Source organism: Rhopilema esculentum, chromosome 14 (genome assembly GCF_057945365.1).
Source record: "Rhopilema esculentum isolate cy_ngs chromosome 14, ASM5794536v1, whole genome shotgun sequence".
Lineage (NCBI taxonomy): Eukaryota > Metazoa > Cnidaria > Scyphozoa > Rhizostomeae > Rhizostomatidae > Rhopilema > Rhopilema esculentum.
In genome coordinates, this window is record NC_142828.1 from 5,220,038 (window position 1) to 5,235,827 (window position 15,790).

At 38.1% G+C, this 15,790-nt stretch overlaps 2 protein-coding genes and 1 pseudogene across 2 annotated transcripts; 1 reads left to right on the top strand and 2 right to left on the bottom strand.

The window, feature by feature from the left end:
* Positions 1-1,280: 1,280 nt before the first annotated feature.
* On the top strand, positions 1,281-2,168 carry LOC148958537 (uncharacterized; the record flags this gene model as incomplete). Its single annotated transcript, XM_089112472.1, has 1 exon — positions 1,281-2,168. A coding segment is annotated over one exon (888 nt), but the record flags the coding sequence as incomplete, so codon positions are not given.
* Positions 2,169-3,250: 1,082 nt separating this feature from the next.
* LOC148958538 (uncharacterized) lies at positions 3,251-3,843 on the bottom strand (annotated as a pseudogene).
* A 4,159-nt stretch (positions 3,844-8,002) lies between these two features.
* Positions 8,003-9,568, bottom strand: LOC135696361 (b(0,+)-type amino acid transporter 1). Its single transcript, XM_065215733.2, has one exon. The coding sequence runs from the start codon at positions 9,566-9,568 to the stop codon at positions 8,003-8,005; it is 1,566 nt and encodes a 521-aa protein (XP_065071805.2).
* Positions 9,569-15,790: the final 6,222 nt, after the last annotated feature.

A 15,790-nucleotide genomic window follows, 5' to 3' on the forward strand; every position in this document is an offset into this window, starting at 1 on the left:
GCAGATTGAGTTAGGAGCGGCAGACTAGTTTGGATCGGCAGTGCTTGCCGAGCTGCACGACTCCAGCACGGCACGGTTTCAAGCGTCGAACTTGTCATGTACCGAACTCAATGCATAATTATATTTAATTTATTTTCCTTCACAGAATTCATTTCCTTCTTGGAGGGCGCATGCGTTTTAAACAAATATTTGAGATTGCGCGCCTTAACCAAGATACTTCATGTAACAATCCTAAAACCCATTTGGTGCGACATAATTAAGTTCGACGTTTGAAACGGGAGTCGCGCTAAACATGCTCAAGTGTCGCTCCAAACAGAGTTAGGTTCGGCACATGAGAAATGCGACGTTTGAACCAGGCCTAACAAGGGTGTGCTTTGATAAAAATTCATCCTTACTAGGACTTCTGGGAAAATTAATTACGCAAAGAATTATGCGGCATTCACATGAGAAAAGTGAGCAACAGCGTGGACAAAGCGTAATTTGCCGGGGCAGTTCACGAATTTAAGTAGCAAAATGAATGAATGCAAGTTCATTCATTTTGCTACTTAAATTCGTGAACTGCCCCGGCAAATTACGCTTTGTCCACGCTGTTGCTCACTTTTGTCATGTGAATGCCGCATAATTCTTTGCGTAATTAATTTTCCCAGAAGTCCTAGTTATAGCCTGAGCCCTAGACTCCAAATAGTTCTAGTTTGGGGTCTGGAACTCAGGCTATCCTAGGAAACGCTCGTACGCGATTTTGCTCTCGGTTACACAGACCCTTTACTTTCAAGTTAGGGGTCTGGAACGCAGGCTAACATATTTCCTAGCGTAGAGTTTTCGATCTATGTTCTGATGTCTTCAACTCTAAAGAGTGTCAGAGAAAAAGCTTTAGTTTACTCAAATGTTTGCTCTTTTCAAAGTCATTTTTAAGTTTTGTACCACCAAAAGAGTGTATATGTATAAGTCGTACAATGCTATAGATCAGTGGTACAATGATATAGAAACCCCGAAGGCGCTAGATGTCTAACTCGGGTCATGCTGCGTACTCCAGCCCCTCCCCCCCCCCGAAGGGCCCTAATACAGGTCCCGAATAACATAGAGCTTACGATTTTCCAAGACGACGACCCACGGGGGGCCTGTAAACTAGCGCGGTCACATCGTCCCAGTCGTGTCCCAATTTGATTTTGTTGTTTTCACGAAATCTCACTACGACGACTCAAAGTCAACATGAAATTTCTCGACGTTCAGCGAGTTAATGAAATTCTCTATGCCCACCATGATGCTGGTCTCATCGATGACGAAGAGTTACTTCTCCCAGAGAGAAATGTCCGAAGGAATCCGTACTTTCCGTATTGGCATGTCCATGTGCGAGTCTACAATGGTGTTTTTTTTGCATCCTCCTTCGTCGCCTTTCATATCCTTGTAGATATGGCGATTTAATTCCAAGGTTTGGACGACCAGTTCCCCAGTTGAGCATGATTTCCAACATGCTTGTAGGCATGTTACACTCACGGTTTGGTTACCTTCTTCAGATCTTAGACCAACCTTGGCTTTCTAGGCCAAATTTAAAGGCTTTTGCAGATGCAATTCACCAGAAAGGTGCTGCTTTAGATAACTGCTGGGGATTTATTGACGGCACAGTTAGGCCCATATGCAGACCGAAACGCAATCAAAGGGTTGTTTACAACGGTCACAAATGGGTTCATGCAATCAAAATCCAATCTGTAGTTGCACCAAATGGTTTGATTGCTAACCTGTTTGGTTCTGTAGAGGAAAGGCGTCATGACAGTGCTTTGCTTGCAATGTCTGGGCTTTTACCTCAACTGACAGAGTATTCCTTCTCCCCAGTAGGTCAAGCACTATGTTTGTATAGTGATCCTGCATACCCCCACTGGGTTCATTTACAACGCCCATTTCCCAGAAGACCTAGCCTGACACCAGAAGAGCACGCATTCAATCAGTCCATGAGCCGAGTTAGGGTGTCAGTTGAATGGATTTTTGGGGATATCATAAATAGTTTTAAGTTCATGGACTTCAACAAAAATCAGAAAATTGGGTTGAGTCCTGTGGGTCAGTTCTACATTGTTAGTGCTCTCTGTCGTAATGCCAATACGTGTCTGTATGGATCAAGTACCACAAAGTTTTTTAATCTCCAGCCTCCTGCACTTGGAGATTATTTTATATAAATATCTCAAAGACCAGCAAATTTTAAACCAAAAACAGTTTTTTAAAAACTACCACTTGGCCAATGATTTCAAACTCAGTTATGCACACGGCTATACCCTGACAACTTTCATGGCTATATTTAATCCAAATAACAATTTTCTTTAATGTACAGAACAATACAGCTCTAGCTTGCAATTCCCAATTTCAGGCAAAAGCATATAAAGCTCTGCTGATACAACAACAAGCACTCTATGGCAGACTGGTAAACAGTAATTTTGATAAAAAACAGTGCAAAAATTTAATTTTGAGAAATACCACAATCAGTATTTGTCATTTGTCATTTATATTTGGAAATGGCTTTCAAAAATTTTGATGTTTTTCATTGTAAAGAATTAGCTAAAAAAACATATACAGGCTTCTAATTGTGACATGGAAAGATTCATAATTCAAGCTATTTATCATATATTTTCTAATTTTGAAGCTACCCTCAATTAAAAGCTACAATTTGAAAAGGGAAACAATTAACAACAGCCCCTTGAATAGAGAAATGGAATCTTCAATTGGAAACCACAGTGGTTTGACCCTTGGCATTCAAAATATTTTTCGACTTTTAGTGTATTTAGAGAAATACATCAAGACATTGTGATACATTAAGGTTGTAAGGAAATAAAGACACATCAGTGGTATTTCATGGACATGTAAATTTTAACCAATGTTGAGCCATCATTTTAATGTTAAAATTAGTGATATTGGAATATTCAAATTTTTGAAATGTTTTAAGAAATAAGGATCCTCTCTTGAATAGAAACAACTCATAAAATAAAAATTGTTTTTGGATAAAATAATGTAGTTGCAGCTTTGACCCAAGCAAATATGGTAAATAAGCAAAAAGTACTAGCAAAAGAAGCAACTGACCAGCAGTATATACATAACATTGATGGTAGAGGGGGGAAAAGAAGAGAACTGAAGGTGATAATGAGACATTTAACTTAAAAATAAACCTCTATGTTCCACCTCATGCCATTTCAGTCTGAAAAGCTTTTGTTAATAAGTTCAAGTATTTTAGAAGTTTGTTCTTTGATCTCCTGCAGATAATATGCTGCTATTGTTGTTGCTGAGTTAAACAATTGACTCTTTCCTCAAGCTGCAGCAGCATATTATTTTGCCTTTCTTTTAGTTCTAGCATTAAATGCTTCTCATTCTCATTTTTGTCTTTCAGATAATCAATGATATCTGAGCCAACAAAACATCTTTTCTTCTTCTTTCCCGTCCCTTCCTTCTCTCTTTCCAATGTTTCTGCCAATGTTTCCATGGATCGTTTTCTAATAGCCTCTGCCACTTGCTGCTGATTTACCTCCTGATTCTTGTCCATACCTTTCCTTGTTTTTGATGCCTCCTCCATTAATTCAAGAATATTTTCAAGAGCTTCATCAAGCTCTGTCATTTCAGGGGATATCCCACTTGCCCTTTCCTCACTTGCCATTCTCTTCCTGTAATATTTCTCTAAATTTGACAATCTCTTTCTGAGTCTCTAACAGCCCTCTGGTCTACAGAAAATTTGCGGTGACATATGGAATTCAAGTTTTCTGCATCCCAGCACTGGCCCCTCTCTCTACTACCCACTTTATATTTATATGGTTCTAGAACCAGAATCTCCCGGCATAAAGCAACATCATTTGCAGTTGTCCAACTCATCTTGGGCTTAAGTGAAATTTAACTTTAAAATAAATAAGAAAAAACAAGAAACATAGACATATTTCTGCAAGTAACATGTATAATATAATACAAAATTACAAAAACGTACATTTTTCAAATCAAATGTTGTAATCATATATCAAAGGCACAAAGGAAATGCTGACATTTAATTATCATCATAATTATTTACAGGCAAGAAGAACTAAATCGGTTTCAAAAGTCTACCTATTGGTTTGAAACATTGAATAAACAGTAACTAGGGCTTCTAGAATGTACTGAAATTGAAACATTTGATGTATTGGTATGATAAATATCACACTCAATCACATTCACACAAATAAATGGTTTGGGAAAAAAATATTAAAATATTTTATTGATCAGAAAATTCACACTGGACGCGTCACGGCGAGGCGCGTCACTGAGCGTCATCGAGCGTCGCGTCATGCACTTTTTCATGCTATTCACACACGATGCGTCATGGAGCGGCGCGTTTTCTGTTTTCCAATGCTGTTCACAGCAAACTTGCAAAATTCTTGACAAGTTGTACTGTATTCCTTGCATTGCAAAGTCAAGCTGGACACTTAAGTTTGCTACAGAAACGGATGAAACGGTAATCTGAAGCTAATATATCAAAAACAGCATCTTGGCCAAAAAATTAGGTATTCTATGTACTTCAATTAGTCTCGTGCGGTTTCTTCGACGTTTCGGTCCGAGAGGTTGGCCAATGTTTTGAGAGGAAGACGATTCTCTTCAAGCATCCATTAGTGAACTGAAATTTTTATTGATATTGAAGGTCTACTACAATTAGCAAAATGTTTGGCTTTACAGATTCATGGGGTTTCCCTTCCTGCCAAAATTCGAGGGAAAATTAAACAGCTTATTTTCATCAACACTCCCGAAAATTTTCATGAATTAAATTCCTTAGGAAGTACACCTTTGAAAGATATTGAAAGCTTAACGGGGAGTGATTGAAATATTTTTTTACCAAAACGGAACACAATGACTCAACATCATTGTTGAATTGAACATCAACGAGGCAACTTTATAGACAAAGACACTAAACACGAATAATACTGTTACTTATCACAAACTAATAAATGTGATTTGTTTTTGTTACTTTCAGAATTTGGCCCCCCGATGCTTTAATCAGAGAGACTCATCAAAATATACTTCACCGTACAAGCAATACAGTTTTATAATGGCCTATTTCAGAAGCTCCTTGTTTACGTTTCTGGCTGTCATTATTCTCTAGGTTTTCTATTGTTCTGAAGCGTCACCGAGCCGAGCGTCAAAGTTAAATTTATTTAACTTTGACGCTCGGTGACGCGTGGCTGAAAAAACGCGCTGCGTGCGCATAGCTGCCGAAAATGCTAACAATACTTGGTCAGCGTCATGACGCGCCGCGCCGTGACGCGTCCAGTGTGAATTCAGCTTAACGAACTGTCTTAGGTCGGCACTAGATCATAGTCTACCAAATCACATTACGTCATTCACTCGCATTGGTGTCTCGTGGTCATTCATTCTCGAAATACATGCATCTAAATTAAGAATGCTGATCAGTTCACCTGCTGCCAGATAACTTAAGGCCAGTGGTGTAGAAATTCCTTGGGGATACGGCGTTGAGAATTAATTGAAAAACAATATCATATTGGAAAAGCTCCCTTTTTGCCCGCAACTCGCGCGCGATAGCGCGCGAGTGAAGGGCTTATAGTCTACCCCACGTATAAGTAGCATATAGAAGCTTCAGTTCATGTTGTCAGCACTTTGTCAGCAGATTTTGTCACTTTTCTGCTGCCATGACAACTGTCAATCAATTTCATTGTCAATCAATCGGCTTTGTCGAGGAGGTCGTTAACCGCCACCTCTTTCTGCGGAAAGCAATTATCTTCGGAGCGTTGCTCTGCGAAGACTCTGCTAAAAGCCTTCGGTTTTTTGGCACGAAAACGGTGCTGCATCCCAGCTCGGTTCTCCGCAATGGATGGAAGTTTTGATTCGAAGTTTTGGGAATCAAAACCAGTCGAATGCCACACCTTTCTCCCAAAAACTCGAGACCGTACGAGCAAAAGTTATGATTGTCGTGATTATCGCCTGTACATCGCTGTACGAATCCTTTATCGCAATCGATTTTAGCTGTACCCGTTCTATCACGTGTCCATTTTCATACGTCTTTGTTTACTTCACGAAAACAAAAAATAAATGTCAAACCCTCGAAAATCTTCATGATTTTTAAAAGGGCGTTGGACTTAAATCAAAGGCAAACTGAACACCAAAAATTCTTGATAAAAAGAATAGTTTAGCATCAACTACAGTAGCTGTTTTTATAATACTGTGAAAACCCAAGATGGTGTCTTCTTCAAAAGTCCTGACCTAAATTTTCAGAAAAATCATTATCAAGGAACTAATTGTTTGCGGGCAGCACTAGCAAGAGCTATTTCTAGTTGTATCAATATCTAGGGATAGATCAGACGCCTGGCAGGCTCAGTCACTCGGCTCAATTTAGATCATGTGTGTTCTTAAAAGTATCTGGGTTACGTAAAATGTACCCTTTTCTCTGTTTTTTGCCAAAATGTTTTAACCCTTTTCACTAAGAATATCCAAGCTTGAGCAAGTGTTTTTGCAAAAAATTAAAGATCACATAAAAAAGCAACATTTACTAAACTTGATTTGTAGAATGATCCTTTATGGTTCTTGATGTAAATTAACAAAAAAATGATAGCTGTAAAATTATAAATGCAACATATTGCTCACTTCACAACAATGTGTTTACACTTTTTTTATTTTTTCTGAAAGAGAAAGCGACATCACTACAGCGCATGACAGTAACGTCATGTGATGTGGACACACTGGAGATGACGCTCTCCAGGTCACATTACATAACGTAATCACGTGGCAGGCAGTATATTTAATCCTTAGTTCAGTTAATCCGTGGATCCGTAATATTTTTAATCTCGTACAGTTGCGTAGTGAATCTTGAATGTTTATCAAGATGTGAGAATGTAAAAAGTGTGTTTTCTTTGCTCTGCCATCACAATGATGTTATTAAAAGCACCTCTCACAAAACTTTTCTCAATGCTCTAACTTTCTCAATTTCTCAATCACAAAACTAAGACAGCTAGAGCTTGATTAGCGTAAACTTTTATAAAACAGTTGATTATTTTCCCCACATTCCTGTTAAGAACCAAATCTTCATGAGCGTTATATTTGTTCTTCATATCTCTTTACCGATCTTTTATTATACGTTTATCGTATGTCTTTGGGTAAATAAATATCGAGTTCATGTTACAGACTTCTTTATGATTTTATTTAATGCGAAAGCTGCAATTATATTAAACATCTACATCAAATTCTAATTTGCATAGATGCATTTCAAATAATGATAGTAAATAATCTTACAGAGAATCTACGACATTCTCAACTTGTCATGTCATTATTTTATTATAAGAAGCGCAAAGAAATTCATAACCATTTTATCTGGTGGCTACTTACGTTCTAAAAATGTTGGGGGCGTGAAGCAATTCGTTCACTAAGAGAAACCAATAGTGCAACTTCTTCAACTGCTAACGTCTTTAAAAAGTAGCGATTTCAGAGAAATTTTTTCCTTTCCCTGATGTCTTACTCCATTGTTTAAGCTAAAGTGAAAAACAAGGTCTATGGCCAGAGTTTTCTGAGGGAGAGGGGGGGGGGTGGGGCGTATCGGTGTTATGGTAAATAGTCAGGAAAATGGGTAGTGGTTTGTGTTTTGTTTTTCATGCAAGTCTTGATACCATTATTTCGATTCATAGATTATTTTAGGCGGGAGGGAACATCAAAAAACTTTGGCTAGGTGTGTGAAAATGATTTGTTATGATATTTATTCGAAATGTTGCAATTGTGTAGATGAAGTTGTGTGCTACTAGGCCTAACTTGAACATCCTTAATGCTTGAAACAAATCCTGTCCTGTGTCTTTCGGGTATCCAGAGGGGAAAGCAGTTGCTTTTTATAAGATATTTTACCAATTTAGTAGCTTAATAAATCTTTAGTGCTATCAGCACATAATGGCAGTGCTTTAAAGGTGCAGCCTAGGAATTTGCTTTATCAAAACCGTTGATCTAGCTTTTATCTGTAGTGTAAAAATGTTGACTGTTTGTATAGACGCTTGAAAAAGTCGTGCATAGGTATCTAAGCTTGTGCATCATTTGTCAGAATTGAAATATCTAACGCAGGCTCTTTGTTATTATTGTATACACAAGGAACAAGTTTAAACCGAAACAATATAAAGTTATAGAACCTCTTCTTCAATTTTATGCAACATGCTGGTGCAAAGTTCTTTTTTCGTATGGCTAAGAAATAGAACGGAATGGCAAGTAACATGCAGATAAGGCAGATTGTGCTCTCCAAAGGATTTTTAAGGAACGGAGCAATTATAAGAAACAAGGACACCAATGTCATGAATATCGGGTTGATTATCCATACTTTGAAAGGTCTTGGCAAATCTGGTTGTCGCACCCGGAGAACAATGACACCGAATATCGCAAGACCGTACGTGAACCAAATTGCAAATGAGAAATAAATAAGAAGACTTTGAGTACCAGCCCCAAGAAAGATAATCCAAGTCAGTGCCAGTAAACAAAAAAGCAAGACTGCTGGTACTGGCGTTCTTCTGTCGGCGTGTATATAGGACAATGGTTCTGGGCAATGTCCCTCACGAGAGGCAGAAAGAAGTGTTCTGGAACAAACGAGTAAACTCGCGTTTAGAGCACTGAAACAAGACAGTGCCACAGCAATAGGAACTAACAAGGCCACTTTTTTTCCAAGAATCTTTTCGACGAAACTTGTAGCGACGGTAGAGGAATTGGCAATTTCATCGTGACTTAATACTGACATAAAGGATAGATTTACTAGAAGGTAGCACACAATCACAAATGGGATTCCAGTAATAATTGCCAATCGAAGGTTCCGCTCTGGGTTTTGTAATTCTTCTGTGATTGTGCAAACAAGACCCCATCCATCATATGCCCATAGTCCATTGTATAATGCGATGCTCAGGCTGCCCAGCTCAAAACTGCCAAAGTTGTCAAAAATCGAAACATAATTTTGAGTATGCCCGGTTGAAGCTTTCCATATTCCCAGCACAATCAAAAACAGCACTGATATTACTTGAATGACTGTAAAAAAGACTTGCGATTTTGCTATACATGAAACGCTTAAAGAATTGATAATTGCCGCTATGAATAGGAAGAGCAAGGCGATCAGCTTTACCAGCCAAATACCACTAGAAGATGTTATGTCATAAAATGGTCCGAGCAAATATTCAGCAATTGTCACAGCTAAAACTGAGAGTGCAGATGGGGTGACTACAAGGGTTTGTGCCCACAACGTCAGAAAAGCCGCTGCATCTCCGTACGTCTCCTTTATAAAAATGTATTCACCACCACTCTTTTTTATCGCAGCAGCTAGCTCACAAAAGCACAGTGCTCCAAATACACATATCACTCCAGCGCCTATCCATATAATCAACGCCATTCCCATATTTGTAGTTTGCTTGGCCACAAAGCTGGGAGATATGAAGACACCCGAGCCAAATAATATTCCAACAATGTAAGAAAACATATGTAGAAAACCAAGGCTTCTTGCCAGTTCTTTGCCACTTTTTATAAACCTATTAATTGATGCTTGAAATTTTCCCGATTCCTGTTTTAAAGGAATCAGTTTCGACTTTTCCGTCACGAAATTGTTATTCGCCATTATTTCAGTTATCGATAAAGCTTGCTTTCCACCAGTGTTGCAAACCAAACAAGATTTAACCTCATCTCTTTTATTTAAAGGCGCGACACACAAAAGCCCATCGGGAATTTTTATTACGTCACTATCATATCTAGCCAATTGCATATCCGCAAAAAATTTGAATGACCGCGGAGTCGGGGGGCCACAAAGAAACTGCTTTTAAATAGATATCACTGCAGGAACATCAAAATTCCCCGAACGCGCTTTAGGGCCTGTTTACATGAACTGGGCTAGTTTCCGCAGGTGAGATCGTATTCGCAAGGGTTTACATGAGGACGCGATTTATCCCACTTAGGTGGGATGGCCTCTAATTTGAAAATTGTAAATGAGGTTTTTTTAGTTTTTCGCGCCACAGTATTGAATAACAGTTTTCCTTAACAATAGACGGAATTCTGATTTTGTGTTCGATCTATCAAAAGTATGCGATCGACATGTTAGTGTCATTTCGATTGAGGAAACGTTTGAATTCTCTGAATTTCTGTACGCGTTTGCTACGGTTTTAGCAGAAGAGCCCAAACTATTGCTGCCGATTCATACGACAGTATGATTTGGTTTAGTTTGGCGCCAACTTCCTTCACGTAGGCGCATTTGCTTTCAGTGAGTGGGCTAACCCACCTGAGTGCGTTTACATGGTTAATTTTCATCCCACCTGACGCGGATCCCACCTATCCTTCTCGCGGATCTCACTTGAGCGGGCTGGCCCACTCTCCTTGTAAATGCAAATACAGAGAACAAAGGAATTTATAGAAAAAGCACGGACCCCACTTGAGTTAACCAGTCCACTTAAGTGGGCTAGCCCACTTCATGTAAACATGCCCTTAGATATGCATTGAAAGGCACATAAATCCGTTTCAATATTGTGGTAACAAAATCGCTTGCAACTAAAGATATTATTTGGCAATTTCTTATCTTCATATTTGCCAAAAATGAATCAAGAATTGTAATCTTCTTATTCTGTTTCAAAAAATCTTTCTGTTGTTTGGACTGTCAGGCCATCAATTACACTGTTATGAAAACTTTGCTTCTTCGGTGCATTACACTGCAATAACAAACTTCTTTTAAAGTGTCGCAAATTTTTAAGCCTTAAAAAGATCCTGCGTGACTCCCAGAACGAAATGACGCCAATATCACCCCCGAGGTTGCCAGCCTCGAATGCAATTTGTTTTAAGAAATGGCAAACGAGAAAACCTGCCCGCCCTTCGTAGGATTTAGACAATCTAACGAGTCTTATGGCACTATGAAAAGCGATTCAAACTGCATCAAGCAAGTAACACCATTTGATTTTGAATATTTTTGACACCTCAATTTCTTCGTTTTACTTTACAAAAGATACCAAAAGGTCTCAAAGGAAATGATCCAAAAAAAGGTGCTTACTAAAAGCCAATTAAAACAGAGGAATAACAAACGAAACAGCTGCTTCAAAAATACAAATCTTCAGTCAAATTAGAGAATTATTTAGATAAACCTAAAAAAAGCCAAATTTTTGGCTTACACTAATTTTTATTGTAAGAAGCAAAGGGCGATGTTGAGTACTCTAGTTTCTTAATGTTCTGGAAATTTCAATACTCACTGTTTCTTAAAATTTTCTTAATTATGATGCCTTGAATGATGTTATGAAATGTTCGCGACCTTTCTTATCACGTCAATTCAATTTGATGGGGGGGGGGGGGGGGGAGGGTCAATTCAAGGATGCACCAAACCATTAGCGGTAACGTTGTGGAAATTCAATGTACCACGCCCAATATCCCTAACATCATACATAGTTTTGCGTGTGTTATTTAAACCAAATCATATGATACCATCGTCAATATGTGGTATTCACAGTCTAAACAGCAAGGCATTCTAACCTCTCTTTCTTTTTTATGCATGGATGGTATGCATATACCTAATACCTGTTTGTATCACAAAGATAGACAGTTGAAAAAAGAAGTTTGCCACTGCGACGCTCGGTTGGGTTGCACCAGTGGCCATGACCCACCCAGTTGCTTCTTTTTCTATTTAAACAGTTCCGTAAGAATTGTACTATTTTGTTCTAGGAAGAAAAGTCTAGCGGGGATTCTTTTCCCATTAGCGGGGAAAGTCTAGTTTTACGTTTGTTTTAAAACGAAACATCATTGCCAAGCAAACCCACTGTCTGAATCTCGTTCAAAAGGTTTATTTTTAGTACACAGTGTTCAGCTTGAAGATACATTATCGCAGTTATTCTGAAAGGTTTCTTTGTTGGAGCTAAACCTTGCCCACTGACAGATAGACAAAGAGCTTTGCGAATCTTATAAAAATATTTTTGTATCTTGTGAAGCTAGATAGGTGTTGCTAGACGACGAGCAGTTGTGCCAGGTTTTTAATTGTCTCTTTGTCAGGTAACCAAGATTGATATTAAAATTTTAGTTGCATCTTTGCCAGGTAAATGAGATTGATGTCAAAATTTTGATATTGAAATTAAAATTTTGATTGCATCTTTGTCAGGAAAATAAAATTGATACCACAGACTTTACATGTTTCTAAGCAATTTTGAAATTTTCAAAATAAGCGGGTATCTCAGCCCCCTACCTCCTTAGTTGTGCTTGGATACCGGAAAGAATTATGTAATCCATACAGAGCTACGACCAAATTGTTGCGTCACCTCAGGCCTGCAATAGCTATATATTCCAACACAAAAAGACATTTTTCGCTTATTCGAATTTTGCAAAAATATATATGTGTTGAAAATATTAGAGGACCCTTTACCCACGTTCTTTGTTCTATTATTCAAACTTGTTATGTAGTTTAAAGACAGTACCATAAGAATCTCATATTCAGGTCACAGTCATGTTTCAGTTAAGTTGTAAAATGTTACATTTGTATTCGCATGAAAGTTGCTTGATGCTTCTACCAAACTCAAACTCAGAAGCAGTTCGTAAATAAAAACATAGAGGTAAAGTAGGTGTTCACTGGTCAGTATATTACAAGAAGCTAATGCGCATCTTGGTGCGGCATGTCCTAGGCCAACTTCTCAATATTTGGCAGAATTGTTGATGTTGACAGCCGCAAGTTGCCTTCAAGTTGCTGATCAGTCATTTGAGATCGCAGTCCAGGCACCGCGAAGCTGGGGAGCTGAGGGGGCTTTAGCCCCCCACCCCTACTTTTTGCAAAAATGCCAAATATTAACTAATAAACTACCAGTAAAGCCTATTTTTATATGGTTTTAGCCCCCCTACATTTTTTAGACCCCCCACTTTTCTCAACGCTCCGCGGTGCCTGCAGTCGACTCTTCGCATACTTCATCTTTGAGAAGAGACTTTCGCAAAGGTAAGAAGTACTTCCAAACATGCAACACATCTTCTTGGCATGCTGCACCAGACCTGGATATGAACTATCATCCACCGTGGAGATTCTCCATATAAAACTGGATGATATGAGTTTCCTTGTATTTCTGTTTCAATTCACTGGTACCCTGCAGCTCGATAAACTTCATTTGGAGATGGAAAATGAACAAAGTTCGCTTGATTCAGCTGAGTTTTCCAAAGATTTAGCATAAGCAGGAACGTGACAACATGTTCATACACCACATTCACAAATTGACCATGGCCTTGAAGCTTCTTGTCCAGCTTGTTCGAGTGACTAGAAATGTCAACGAGGAATGCTAATCCAGACAAGAATCTAGGATCACTGAATCGATATCGAACCGACACCCGTGCATTGGGCCACATTATTTACAGATTCACAGGGACCTTCCGGGCCACACAAAAGTACCTTGCGGGCCGCGGGTTGCCATTTATAGGGTCATATCTTTTTCTTACTTTTTAATAAATAACAAAAAGTTTCTTGTATTGCAAAACAACATGTATTCGCTCTATCAAAGCAGAATGTCACCGGAAAAACGCTGAGTATATAGCACATGCATATACACAAAAAGCTGACAAAGAAAGTGGTTACAAAAACCACATCATCATTAATTCCATATATTTAACAATTCTATTTACACATGAAAAGTTCCCGCTTATTCATAACTCCAACCAAGGAATTCGATAACAATATTTTTCTTGGAAGGAAAGGAATTTCCTTGTGGCTCAATTGGCCCTAAAAACAAAAAACTACTTGTTGGACTCAGGAAGCAAAATTTTCACAAATTTAAGCACAACTTTAATGACACTTTGAACCCTTAGTGCCCGAAAAATGACAGTGTTGAGGACACGGAGCACTATTTTCTGCTCTGCAATAATTATGTCGTAGATAGATGCGATTTCCTCAACGATCTAAATGCGATATTGTTGCCTCGTGGTCTGATGAATTTTTCAAACAAAAATCTGCTTAAATATCGTCCTCTATGGTAATGAAGAGTTATCACTCGAATCAAATTCGAAAATTCTTGCTGCATCGCTAAAATATATCCAGTCCTCTAAACGTTTTTAATTGATTGGTGATACAAACAATATATTTCCTCTCTCCTCTTTCTAGAAATATCTTCTTATTGTAGTTGATTTAGTTTTATATGCTGATTGTAGATTGCCATTTATATAAAGGGTTGCTATTTATAAATGCTCCCGTGGTATCGTCTGGTAAACTTGTGTGTGTTTTGTAACGATTTTATGAGAATATATACAACAACAAAAAACCATGCAGAGCCAGACACGGTGGCCTCTCTGACCACCGCAGAATAACATCAACGGCATTGTCTAGTTTCCATTCTTTTCGACCTGATAGTCATAAATAAGCATGATTCATAGTCATGAATTAGCATGATTATTTATTTCAAGTAAAGGGTTAGGGTAAGGGTTAGGATTTAGGGTTAGGTTTAGGGTTAGGGTTAGGGTTAGGTTTAGGTTTAAGTTTAGGTTTAGGTTTAGGTTTAGGGTTAGGGTTAGGGTAAACTAATTACGTCATCAGGTCGGTCGAGCAGTATGGAAACTAGACAGCTCCTCAGCTCCAACTTCAACGAACCTAACACACCGCCACCATGAAGAAGATTTACTTACAAGCCTCGTTTCCAATGGCAAGTGGCTTTTACCAACTGATCTGAAAAAAGCCATTACCATAGAATAGGAATTAGGCAGAAGGAGAGCTCCTGCCTATCAGATAAAGCCTGAAAAAACTTGCGCATGCGTTAACTTTTACGAGGCTTGGCATGTATCTGTCGGGGAAATTTAAAATAGAATGAAAGTAGACAACTTTATTTAAAACAAAATGCCCCAAGATAGTGAACAAATTCAATAACGTATCATAATTCGTTTATATCTTATTAATAAATGATAATTTGTTATGGCTAAGTTCGTCTAATGAAATCGAGATCTGGCCCTCAGTTCCCGTAACACTAAAATACTTCTTAAGGTAAGTTGCTCCCGCTTAGGTCCTTGCTCAGTGTGTCCACAAGTTCACCGATGTGTTTGCATAACCTTGGGGAGACGAGCAAGAGAAAGTTTCTTAATGAGTGTGGCAACCCCCCATCCTGGATTCAAAGAGCATGAGCTCTTTTTTTACAACACATTTTCGATATACACACTAGCATTTCAAAAGATGAGGGTATCAAAACTTCCCTCAATGCCATCAAAAATTATTATGGGGAAACTACTCTGCTGCATATAAAATACAACAGGTGATTTTTATTCTCAATATTACCTTACACTCTTTTTTTATAAGAACAATTTTATAAGAACACGAGCTTCAAAATTTTTCAAAAGTTGAGAACAAATAAAGAACAAGCTGAGGCTGAGCTACCGTAAAATCTAACTTTGAACAATGTTTCATCTCAAAAACGAGGAGTTTTTTGCCACCTTGGGATTCAATCATTTTTTTAATAAGAAACTAGCTACAAGAAACGAGTACTGGACAGTCAGAAAAAGTTAAGAAACTTCAGAAGTCGAAGCAAAAAATTAAGAAACTATTAAATCGTGATAAAACTGAGAACAACGAAATTTTCTAAAATCCAAAAACATGATTGCCCTGACGACCTAGAAATTATGTGAAAAAAATGTCATGAACATTTCATAACATCATTCATGACATCATAATTAAGAAACTCTTAAAAAACAGTGAGTATTGAAATTTCCAGAACATTAAGAAACTGGAGTACTCAACATCAACCTTTGTTTTTTATAAAAAAGTGAATGTATTCATATATTCAAACATTATTCAAACATGGCGGCAAATGAAGATTTTCTAACGCACTTTGTTGGCAAATGAGGCCTAGACACCTCCCTAAAGTGA